The sequence below is a fragment of the Topomyia yanbarensis genome, chromosome 2 (genome assembly GCF_030247195.1).
Source record: "Topomyia yanbarensis strain Yona2022 chromosome 2, ASM3024719v1, whole genome shotgun sequence".
Lineage (NCBI taxonomy): Eukaryota > Metazoa > Arthropoda > Insecta > Diptera > Culicidae > Topomyia > Topomyia yanbarensis.
The window spans coordinates 21,299,938-21,312,885 of NC_080671.1; the positions used below are offsets into that span (position 1 = coordinate 21,299,938).

The following is a 12,948-nucleotide window of genomic DNA, read 5'->3' on the forward strand; positions in this document are numbered from 1 at the left end:
TTGCCCGAAAGGTATTTCGTATGTTTGCAGACCGTACTTACAGCAATTGAATTTTTTTTCCTCCCCACCAAACAGGTGGTAGATGTAGGTACAGACACTCGTTTTATTCGCTAACAGGTTGTGTTGTTACTTATTAGATTAAACGGGCAAAACTGCAGTAGGGAATAATTGATTTATCCCTCGCCGTTTTTTTTTCAGCTGGCCATTCTACATAACCGAAAAACCATTTTCTTTCGGAAATAAAACACATTGTAGATTCAGATCTGGTATAATTTTATAATTTCATAGTAATAAATCAAAAAATTCGTTTTTACTACACTTATTCGTACTTTGGTTTAGTTCACGACTTCTCGCATCATAGGTTTACTTCCGTTACCATTAATTAGATCTAAAATTATTTTAAAAGTCTTCAAATAAGGAACGATTCTTTTGTATATTGTTTTTTTGTCATTCTTTTTACAAACGCTTGCCACATTACCTTAATTCGATTTGATTCCTAAAATTGTCAATAACCTTATAGAATAGTTCACATCCATACAACATTCTCTGCCCTTTAGGTAAGTTTCTTATTTGGTAAGTAGATTCATCACTGGGGGTTGGTTTTAAGCTAGGAATCGCTACAGTTACACTTTAACTATACATACTAGGATCAATACTGGTCTGGTTCCGAGGGTTGTTTGGTAAATTTGGGTTTACACTTTTGGTTTTGGTTCCTGTTTGCTGACATGTTGCTTTAAATGGTACTTGAGGGCATTCTTCTGGGCGAATGATCGCCCGCAGATGTCACACTCGAACGGATGAACGCCACTGTGGATGCGCCGGTGAACGATCAGATTGCTAACGCTCGAATAAGTTTTGGAGCACGTTTCGCAGGGAACGCGAATTTTCGAATGAACCGATCGGCTGTGTTCCTGCAGGGCTCGGCTGTCCACGAAAGCTTTCGAGCAGTCTGCGTTCGGACATTTGTACGGTCTTTCCGAGGTGTGTCGCCGACGGTGAATGACAAGATAACTCATGGTGCTAAAATTTTTACCGCAGATCTCGCACTGAAATTTTTTCAATTTACTTTTGTTATGATTATAGGGGCTAATCACTGGCAAGCAGGTGCGGTACTCACCTGGAAAGGTCTCTCGCCAGAGTGAGTCCGTCGGTGCCTGGCTAAATACTCCGCGGAACGGAAGAATTTGTTACAAACTTGGCACTTTACGTGGCCGGTTGTACCTTTTGATTGCTGTTGTTGTTGTTGAAAAGGTGATGAACTCGTCATTGTCGTGGCCGGATTCGATTGGTCCGATTGCAGGCTGGATTCGTTTTGCTGGTCGCTTGAAGCTTTTGTTTCGTCAGCACCGGTAGTCGTTGGCAGATTTGTGGTGTCATGTTTCTTGAGGTGGTACTTGAGGGCAGTCGATTGAGCGAAAGATTTCGGACAGTAGTCACATTTGTACGGGTGGATTCCGAGGTGAATGCGGCGGTGCACAATCAAGCCCGAACTGCTTGCAAACGTTTTAAGACAGATGTCGCAGGTAACCTGGAAAGGAATAGTGTTATATTAGCAAATAGTCTATGTATGTGATAAATGCATGGGCTCGCTAGTTCGATGTGGGACAAATTTAGAACAGAAACTCCTGATGAGACTTGGGATCACCTCAGGAGACAGCCAATGGGTATAATTTTTCTCTACTCATTAAAGACTGATTTTTCAATAAACCAAATGTAGCACTGCTACATTTGGTGGGTTCATTCATAGAGAACAGACATCCATATTCAATATAGGTGGCTCTAGCCGGCCTGAAAAGGGGGAACGCCTTCCTGGCGAAATATAACTGATTGATAGAAGATCTTGCAATGTATAATTTTAGAAACTCATTTCTTATCTAGGTGTATATAAGAGGGATCAAACAAACACCATGTTGATAACATACACTATTGTTCAGTCTTTACTATGAATACTGCGTGGTGAGGTTTTTGATTCGTTCGAGTTAGTAAGTCTGAATAGAATGATCTGCGTGAAGCCAAACCGAATAACGCACTATAATTTTTTCCTGGTATTTTTATGCCAAAATTCGTTTTTCGATAATTGACCATTATCATATAAACTTTAAGGGTACCGTAAACCGGGGTGACTTTGATCATCGGGGTGACTTTGATCACTCCAAACTTTTTTCGTAGATTGCTTATTTGGCCTGAATAGTCTACCGAATCCTTAAAATTTGAAATGAGTTTTGCTCTAAAACTTATAAAATACTGATTTATTATATTTTTTGAGTATATTGTTCGGTTTTTGGGTAAAAAACCACAAAAATCCGAAATTTTACTTTACCTTATTTTACGAAGCTTCGTATAGTGTCTATTTTTTATAAAACCAATAAATCTTAGATTTTAACAAGAGTATTAAATTCTAAGTGAGTTTAAATTTTTCTTTAGAGTGGGGTGCGCTAAATTTATTTTAAATACTTCGCTTATCTTAAAAACAATTTTCTGTAAAACTAGTTGGCATTAATTTCAGATTATTTTTTATTCTTATTTTTTTATATTCAATACTCCAAAGCGTTAAAATGGATGAAACTCTTTGTACATTGATAAACTACTGAAATAAAACAAGTGTACCAGGTAAAAATACTTTCAGATTCTTTTATTCTAGTTAGGCTCGAATTATACGAATTCTTGTCTTTCGAATTTTACAGTAGATTGAAATACTTTATACAATTCCAATTAACATCCATTTTCAATATTCAATAATTGAATATCTTTTCAGAATTAGTCTAACCAAACATTTTAATTGAAAAATATTGACATCAAGAATTTAATGTGGGTGAACATGCAGGTTACCAAAGTCACCCCGGAATACGAAAGCGGACTTTAAATTGAAATCATTTTTGGACAAATAGTTAGGGGTCATGCATAAATGACGTAGCATTTTAGGGGGTAGGGGGGGTACACCAAATTTGTGACGAAGTGGGACGAGGGGGAGGGTAGGGTCAGAAGTTGTGCGACGTAGCATTAAGTTTAAATTTTTTGGCGGGCATCAAAACCCATTAATTAGAGAAAACAATTTAATGTTCCTCCATTCCTAAGTTGCTTTTCGCGCAGTTTTTCATTTTGTAAATTTTACTGTTCGCGGAATGGCAGGCTCGCAAAGAAAAGGATAGATTTTTCATGCGGATTTAAATTTCCACATTAGTTAGCTAATATTGCTATTGACTTATTTTGGTAGCTGAATTAAATTTTCTTTCGGATTCAATCAAAAAAAAAATTAGTAATTTAGTTGAGCTTATGCTTCCTAAAATCGTTGGCAGCTGCAGGATTGTGAACTTTTCTTCATGCTTTATGACATGTAAAATTCTAAACAAAACTATCCACACTATATTTGTCATGAAATGGGCTTCTTTTGTAGGCAATTTGCTGTTATAATGAAAATGTTGATAAAAGTCGTCAAACATTTTGTAAGGACATATATTTAAAAGAATTGAAAAACATGTAATTTTTTCATCTCCCGGTGACGTTGGGGGGGGGGGGGGGGTTAGAGATATGCTACGTCATTTACAAGGGGGAGGTTAGAATTTTGTGACCAAATGCTACGAGGGGGGAGGGAGGGGTCGAAAATAGCCAGAAAAAAGCTACGTCATTTGTGTACGGCCCCTTATAAGCGAACAATTTCAGGTAAAACCATCCAATCTTCTTCACAATACATCAGTACATGGTTTAAAAATGTTAAATTTGAAAAAAAATATGCTGCGTCGAAAAATATGTAATGATTATTTCCAAAAGTGATCAATGTCACCCCGGTTTACGGTACTTATTTGCCCTCGATTACTATTTGAGTTCAATTTTAGGTGTGTCTAGTACTACATTGGATGCGATAGCGATTTTTGTCCAAAAAATTGAGAACATTTAATCTAATCCATCGAGATGCTCTCATCTTTCATGTTGGAGTTGATTTTTTTCCAGACCAGCTTATAAAAAGCAGTAAGAGAACAATTAGCATGAGTCCCAATAGTCTTTGCATGAATAAAGGGTGTTCAATAAAAATGAGAATTATTTCAATACCTTTCTGTAATTAATATAAAGAGCTTTTTTTTCTCTCCAAGAGAACTGCTCTCTAGACTCCCTAAAAATGGGTGACATGTGTCTTTTCGCTTAGGTGCTGTCAGTTCAATCGAAGATGGCGTTGAAACAGCAAGCACTCCGCGAGCGTGTTGTACGGTTTTACGAAACACATGGTCATCGTGAAAAAAAGTGTACGGTAGACCACTTTCGAGACGATAAAGTACCCTTGAGTACAGTTTATCGGATCCTGGCATCTCTGAGCGTGGAGCGGAAGGCCAGTATCGGCCGTCCGGCGAGGATAATGACGAATAAGAAGAAGGATGCGTTAAAAAAGCTTTTCGACAACAAGGACGGAACGAGTTTGCGTGACGCCGGCCAAAAATATCACCCATAACTTGATTCGCCAACTCTCAAGATGGAAGACATCATCTGTCGGTATAAGACTAGGTTCCCCGAGTACAGGGACGAGCAGATAGCGATCATAAAATCGCAGTGCCGGTGGATGACGAAAAACTTCCGCGGGACATCGTTCGAGCTGGCCGACGAAAGTTACTTTCCGCTCTCGAAGACCCACATTCCAGGAAATGATAGCTACTATTCCAGCGACAAATCGGCAACACTCCCCGAAATAAAATATAAGTTTAATCATAAATTTAAAAAAAAAGTTTTGCTGTACATCGCCATATCGGATAGAGGGATTTCAAAGCCGTGGTTCAAGCCGAGCGGTCTGGCCATCAATCAACAATTGTATCAGGAGCAGTGTCTTGAGAAAATTATTCTGCCGTTCTTAAAGGAGCATCATACGGATGGGAAATACATCTTCTGGCCGGACAAGGCGTCTTCCCATTACGCCAAGAAGACGCTGGAGCAGAAAAAGATACCGTACGTGCCGAAATAGAGGAACCCGACCAACTTGCCCCAGTGCCGTCCCATTGTGGATTTTTTCGGCTCCCTCAGTGCCCTAGTGTACAAAACTAATTGGCGGTCCAAGGATACGAAGCAGTTGACCATCAGATTCCGGAATTGTTTCCGGAAAATGGACGTCAGTGCCATCCAGCGCTCTTGTGAGAGCTTTGCGACTAAGTTGAGTCGTACGGCTGACCAGGGCCTCTTCTCCAATATTCATTGACGTTTTTTGAAGAATAAACATTATGTTTTTGATAAAAAAAATACTGAATTCGTTGATTTTTTTTTGTTTTTAACATTCTCACCCGTTTTTACAGCTAAAGGCATCAATAAGGTTAGAGGATTCAGTGAAAATTAGCCTGTTATCTTTACTGCGGTGCTGAATTGTTTTCAGTATCATCTGATAACGAATAGTGGTCATTCGGTCCGATTTCTTGATTGTCACTTTCGTCCATAGTTTCTTCACTGCTGATGTCTTAGAGGTATTCATTCTTCTTTGTTGAATGTTTGCTTCTTGGTGGTGAATTTAGTTTTTTAATTAATTTAGTGTTTATAATGGTGGCGCCGGTAGTTTAGTGGTAAGCGTGACCGCCACTCATTCCAATTGGTCTGTGTTCAATCCCAACCGAGGCTGTTTAAAGTCGTTGGTCCCTGGTTCATGAGTTGATGGATCGATATCTAGTCCAGACAGTGGAGTCACCTCTCTAGAAGTAGAATCCAACTTCTATACTTACTAACAAATATCCTCCTCCCGTGTTACTTTCGGAGTGCGCAGTAGCATATACGACCTCTAGCAGAAGCAAGTATTGAACTAAAATTCCTTTCCTTCCGCGATCTACGCTCGGGTCTGGCCGGCACCGGTATTGATCAATAAATACTTTAGGATTACCTGCAGCTGCACATTGAAAGATGTTTCGCTACTTCCAAGCATAATTATCTACGGATTCCCTGAGAAACTTCAGCTAGTCCAGATCGATAACGGCGTAGCAGCCAGGGGTTGTCGCACAAGCTCGTTTATAATGGTTTAGCAAATGTTACTGGTCGTACAACAAATTATTCTGAGGTTTCGTTGTGGATCTTAGCGTAGAATTTTCCGTAGAATGCTGATTGGTTACAGTATTAACAAGCGGAACACTAAACTATTATTTACTGTAATAACACTGCAATATCAAAAGAATTCTGGATTTACTCTTCGGCTACACCCAAAACTCGGCCGTAATACTTTTACGATAATAAGAAAAAAATGCTCTAATAGCAAGACGTTTAATATTAAAACGGTCGCAACAAAAAATTTGCCAAACGGCAATACCAATACATTCAAATCTTCTCTGCGTCGCACTCTTGTTTCATCAATTCTTATTCAATAAACATTAAGGTTGGACAGAGTTTCCAACAAAATGGCGTTTTATTTAGTAGTGTTAGTGAATCTTACCTTTGATACATTATGACTGATTGCTCGCACTGCACTCACAGTTGGATTACAAAAACTAATTCACTCTATTTCTGGATATTGGATGTTTCTAATTACCAAATAAATTCCTTTCTATTACAAAGATTCTTCACAAAAACTGCTTTTCAAATCCTAGCACATTTTTTTTCTCATTCACTAACACTTATAAAGATGCTGCGACGGTTGGCGTGCGAAAAATCCTTTCAATTTTAGCACAGCCTTGAACCGCAAAATATAGCAGGAAAAACAAATCACTACCACAATATGATATACTACTTTTATAAAATAAAATACGCAACAAATATGCGCGAGAAAAAAGTAAACTGCTTTTTGTTTATCTTTATCAAGATTTGGAAGCCTTTTCACAGAGAGGCGCACACACTAGCACAAGCCAAGCTTGGTGCAAAACTACCAGAATGCTTTTTCGTTATATTATCGCACCAATTTTAAAAACTGGTGTATGCGGTGTAAAATTTCAAAGCAAAGCAAGTTTTGACTTTTATTATCACTAACTTTTGATGATGCTTAATATAACACCTTTGTTCTGAACAAAGTTTAATAATATTCACTTCCGACAATATGCACATTCAAGAATGACTGCGATATTGGCAGCACTGTTATCAGCGAAAGCAAAGGCTTTCATTCGAATGCTATTCGTTCAATTTGTACATGACTTATTGCAAAAAGTGAATTGATACGGAAATTAGTTTTGAAGAGGATGTATGGCAAACATTTGACCCATCAACTACTTCGCATCTGAGAGGTATGACCGTGCTTTTGGAAGAAACAGATTTTTCTTGTGACATGCTAATGGATACACAGTGTGAAGGTTAGTTATAGATTTATTTAAATTCTACTCTTACTTTTATTGACGTTGAAAACAAGGCCAAAGCAGTGACGGAACGTTATAGTTCATCCAAATATGTTCAGAATTTTATGGCTATTAAGGTATAATTTCAGCCATAATTAACCATCTTAAACCGGAATAGCTTTGATTTTTCATACCTTTATGCCTTTCTCATATAGAATGGTTATTTCACCACTAGGTTGATTAAATGAGGTTGTTGTAGATCCGATTGTTTACCCTGAATCGTACGCTGAATCCTTACTATCTTAATTGGTCGATGTTAAGTCAGACCAGACTAAGTCGCAAAATCTTGAAAAGTGAGATAATGATAGCACTGGGTAATGAATTTCTTCAGATACGTTCTACTTTTGTCAGATTTTAAATATGTTATAGTAAGAAGGAAGTATGGCAAAACTATATTTCGAATTCTAACGTAAAGTATGCTGCGATTCAAATTTTAAACATGTTTTTCTCAAAATCAATTAAATGTCACTTAGTCCGGTTTGATTTAACAACGATCAATTGAGGTTCACTCCAAATCCATGATTTACTAAATTACTGTTTGTAAGAAATTATATCTGTTGAGGATCGAGAGCATGTTCATCGTTTTCTCTAACCAAGACACTACAATTTCATTAAGCAAATTTGTCATAACTGGGTTGTGAAGTTTCAATAAACATTTTTAATGAAATGTTTTCACAAACGGGGCTATGACTTTCGTTAAAAAACATAGTTTTTCATCTCTTGCAGCGAGCATCATATCTCGTGAAAATAATGGGGTTTTCTTTTATCAACTTATCCATGTTTCAACCAACAGTTACTGCAATTTTTGTAGCTGTCATTAGTTTAAAATGGGTCAATAAGCCAAGTACTGTTTTTTTATTTTAAAAACTTTAATTAATTACGACCTTACCTTCCATTCAATCACCTTGCCCCTATCCTTTTGGTGGATTAACTGTCAGATACTAACCTATGTGGCTAATCGACCTCTCGCGATTTAGGTAATAAACGAAGAATTTTATTCTCCATTTAATGACCAAATTGTCGGGTGGAAATTGAAGCGCTCATTTTTGGTTTCGCTCAAACACATAAATCACATTCCGACGAATCAACGAAATGATTCGCAACCCTTCATAAAAATGCGACAATATGCGCATCACCTTATTCCAAATTGAACATTAGAACAATTATATATTAAAAAAATATTTTGTTTAATTAAAAAAAAGTTAAAATTGATTCCAAACGATAACAATACTACTTCGTCTGAATATAAGATTGAATTAGTATTAGTACAGCAGACTATTGGTTTCACACATACCAATTCTCGTCGTGTAAGGAATCTCTGTTCAACCTTAACGCGTCTGATTGTCTTGAAGTGTGTCATTCATTTATCATTGTATTGTGCATCAAGCGAAGCAAACACAATGTGAATAAAGACGAGTTTGGGTTTTCTGTACACGACGCATTCCGTATTTGAAAATCGGCTCACACTCGGCACAGACAGAAAAAAACCGACTTGGAATAGTGGTGCAGTATTTCGGTCGGTGTTAAATTGAAATTTCTTTTCTAGCACGGACGTCAACACAAATCATGCACAGTCCTTACCGTCATGTACGGGAAGCAAGACCTACGGTTAGGATCCACGCATCCGAACAGAGGGACCGGATCCAGGCACTTGTCTGGGTCTAAGCACCAAGTCTGGACTTGGTAAGGGGAAAAGGGGTTGGGCTGGATCCAGGGACTGGTCCGGATCCGGTTACTGGTCCAGATCCGGGACCTGGTCCCGATCCCGGTGCTGGTCCGGCTCCGGGAACTGGTCCGGAACCGAGAACTGGTCCGGATCGGGAACTGTGCCAGATCCGGAAACTGCATATAATTTTTATTTCACTATTCAACCTACCCAGTAAAAATATTAGTGAATCCGGCAGGTTTCTGCAAATATTGGGGCAGATTTCTGCCTTAATTTGGACAGAGATCTGCCAGAATTTCGGTTGGTTTGACATTATGCTAAAACTATAATAGAAATCGACCGAATTATCCTACATACGAACAGAGCCGAGGTTGAGATATACTCAAAAAGTGATTGGTTGTGTGATCAGAGCCGTAGCGTGCGGTTGGCTAGGTTGGCCCCCGCCAACCGTAGGGAGGCGTAAAATCTTGATCTGCTTCATAAAATAAGCGAGGTCATACAAAAAGTCAGGATAGGAGTATCATTCCCAGGTACACACAAAATTATTGTTCGAAAGTCGAACTGAAAAAGAAAACCAAAGTAGATATCAAAAAGGCCCATAACTGAGACTCTACCAAAGGTGCAAGAAGATTACGCTACGGCCCTGTTAGTCCATAATAAACAACGAACAAGACAAAGACTTCAAATTTCAACCAAAAAGCGAAAATTATTGCAAATTTTTTCCGCTCGTTTTCTCAGCTTCATAGAAATAAGGGGAATGGAAATGTGGCATCATTCCGTACTGTGAAAATTGAAGTCTCTTCGATGCCTGGAGGAGTTCTGCAATATCACAAAGTTGCTTGTTCCCAACCTAGGTTCAACCGATACTGCAATCTCTGGTTGAAATATCACATGAAATTTTTGGTATTCCTTGTTACTTCTCAATAGGTTTAAGACCAGGTGCTGTTTGCTTCGGATTTGTGGCAGAGCTTGCTCTTGCTGGTATATTTACGGCCTCTCAAGAAAAAAAATATTGCTACAAAGACCCATTTGCTTGTAATTAGTGCAATACTGCATGCATGACGCGTGGCACAAACAACCGATCATGCAGACGATCCTCGTCGAAGAAGACGCAAAGTAGTCACTCGACACTAGTATGAAGGAACACACCATTTTGTTCCGTCCGGTGCGATTGTCATTCAAAATCTTCACTGACTGGAGCAGGGGGTCTTTGAAACAGTCCTTCAGTAGATCCACGCATACCAAGTTCGAATCGATAACTACACCATCGATCTCAACTTTGTAAGCGGGTATGTAAACGCGATAGTTTCTCATAAAAGCCTTGTTGCCAGTAACGTCATTTGTTTACTTTAAACAAAATATCACAATTCAGAGCTTATCTAAGCAGACTTTCGAGATATGAATATTTCTGCGTCATGCGGAATATTAGAATACTTAGTGGACTTTTTTGATCCGAAAGAAGGTCGGATACGGTCGAACCCAGTTCAATGTGTTTAATTTTACATGGAAACTCAGAATCTTTGATGACGAATCGTGTTCGACATCCATTTTAAGATCATTTTGGTCATTCCATTTATTTATGGATGGGCCTAGAGCCAAACGCAAAAAGAAAACTGTAGAATATAAAGGAAGAGCTAGAAATGATGGTGCATATAATTTGAAAGACAAGTCAGAATAAAGGAGTAATGTGGTCATCTGTCTTCATTCGATATATGACTGGATACACTTTATTTTCTTAAAAATTGGAACGAAGAATTTGTGAAAACCTCAATTAGCAATAGATCAAAAATATCTTTAGTGCACTTGCTAGTGCAAAAAATGGGTGGATGCTGTCTAGTATATAACCGAAATATCGAATCCAAATCTAATGATTTGCACCCTAATCAACAATCCACAAACCAAAGTTCCTTATCTCCCTAGTATACTTGATATACAGTAGAGTGCCAATATTTATGGTCATCCTGAATTTTCAAACCGGAAAAACCTCAAAAGTATTGCACCTCAAAAAATATTCTCCATGCAAAATTTAAGCGCAATCGAAAAATAATGTCTTAAAGCGTTGAGCTCTGGCTTAATGTTGAAAACAATGTCTTTATGATACAAGGACGTCGTTCCACCGTTTACTACCTTTGCGGAAATATGAGTTTAATATCGCAATGCGAAATTTCGTGGTCTGTTACCGAAAAGACAATAGAATCTTACCCAAAAGTAATAGAAACAAACCCTTAGGATTTTGGGTGTATTTAATATTTTTGAGCATTTCTTGAGAAATACGACGAATATCACTAATAATCTCCCCGTTTCAAACAAAATTTCTGATTACGCCACTGGTTCCGAAAGGAAAAGATTTTCGAACAACAAAATATTTCACTAAAATGTGAAGCCCGATTCTCTGCGAAAATTTGATTGGAATATAGTATCTGAGATTCTAAGATTTACGAAAATGATAATGAAATTTGACTTGTTAACCTAATTCAGTCAACCATCAACGATAGTAGCTCAGATCGTACAAATACTTTGGTAAAATTTGCAATCTCTCCAGCTGGAACAAAATCTGTGTGCAGGGAAGTAATTTTACTGTAATCAGAGCTGAGATCTGTCGGTCACGACACAAGGCTTTGACGAAAAAGTCAAAATGTTATCGCCTTCAAAGTGCTATCCAGTAATAATTTTGTTTGTCGTACTCTGATTGAGGATGATTATTCATTGCCATTATGGTTGCGATCGGTCGTAACTGCGATCTCGAGCAGAGTGAATTAATAAACATTACATACCCTCTCGCCGGTGTGAAGCCTGGTATGGACAGAAAGAGCTCGAGAATCCACAAACGCCTTTTCGCAGTATTTACATTTGAAAGGCCGTTCACCTAAAATTAACATTGGAAATTAGTACCATCCCGTCGCAAATCATACCGGCTGTGATCGTACCTGTATGCCTTCTTCGATGGATGATCAAATGAGAAGAACGAGGAAACACCTTGGAGCAGAACTCGCACTGATTTGGTCGATCCTTACAGTGCTGATTCAAGTGCGTCTGCAGTTCTTCCGAAGTTCCAAACGGTTTGCTGCAAACGTTACATTTGTACTCCAGCGATGAGCCTGAGCTACTGATGCCACTACTACTACTACTATTACTACTACTGCTAGTACTACTGATGCTGCAAATGCTGCTGCTGCTATTGCTAGAACAAGGACTCGAACTCGCCTCCAGCGAAGATACCTGCCGTTGCTCCGTGGCTGCCTCGTGTTTTTTCATATGATGCTTCAAGTTGTTGTACTGTGGGAAAGTCTTTTCGCCTAAAGTAAAAAAATGCATTGGTTTCAACAGATCGCACATGTTATTTCGACACCAGCTTACATATTTCACACTTGTACGGATGGATTCCGGTGTGCAATCGGTTATGCACGGTCAGTGCGGAAGCGCTGGAGAAAGTCTTTTCACACTTCATGCCTAAATGGAAGATGTGTTATGAAAAAAAACTGATCTATTTCCAATGTGACGCCAGTATAGATACTTACATTTCAACCGACTGCCGGGTGTATGTAAACGAGTGTGCACCGAGAGGGCTCGACTATCAACGAAAGCCTTCCCACAGGTGTTACATTTGAACGGTCGCTCGCCCGTGTGCCTTCGCCGATGAATTACTAGGTAACTACTTCCGGAAAAATTCTTCCCGCAAATTTCGCACTGATTCGCTCGAACGCCTTCGTGAGCTCCCTTTATGTGCGCTTTCAGGTTTTTATGGTTCCGATAGGATCGATCACAGATGTGACACTTGAAAGGTCGATCCGGCTGACCCAAATCGGTACTTATGCTAGACGAGTCACACTTTCCCTCTTCCTCCATAATGCCCGCGGTTAAGCTGGAAGTACTGAACGGGAGGCTTACGTTACTGCTGGTGTCTATGATCGTCTCCTGTATTGGCAACTCGGTTTTGGCTTGCTCCTGATTGGGCGATTTGGCATAGGGTTCCTGCAATTGAAAGTTACAAATTAGTATAAGCGTTCA

General features: G+C 38.9%; 1 protein-coding gene across 6 annotated transcripts in view; it reads right to left on the reverse strand.

Annotated features, from left to right (window-relative positions):
• Positions 1-256: 256 nt before the first annotated feature.
• LOC131678772 (zinc finger protein 271-like) overlaps positions 257-12,948 on the reverse strand; it is a 153,756-nt gene continuing 141,064 nt past the window's right edge. For 4 of the 6 annotated variants that reach the window (XM_058959057.1, XM_058959056.1, XM_058959055.1 and 1 more), the window contains exons 5-10: positions 12,459-12,912; positions 12,298-12,390; positions 11,868-12,236; positions 11,715-11,806; positions 1,118-1,528; positions 257-1,046 (exon numbers count right to left, since the gene is read on the reverse strand). In XM_058959057.1, the coding sequence (XP_058815040.1) occupies positions 693-1,046; positions 1,118-1,528; positions 11,715-11,806; positions 11,868-12,236; positions 12,298-12,390; positions 12,459-12,912 (1,773 nt within the window). In that variant the 3' untranslated portion in view covers positions 257-692. Of the gene's footprint in view, positions 1,066-1,117; positions 1,529-11,714; positions 11,807-11,867; positions 12,237-12,297; positions 12,391-12,458; positions 12,913-12,948 lie in introns of all 6 variants that reach the window. The other 2 variants (XM_058959058.1, XM_058959059.1) reach the window with 2 other exon arrangements.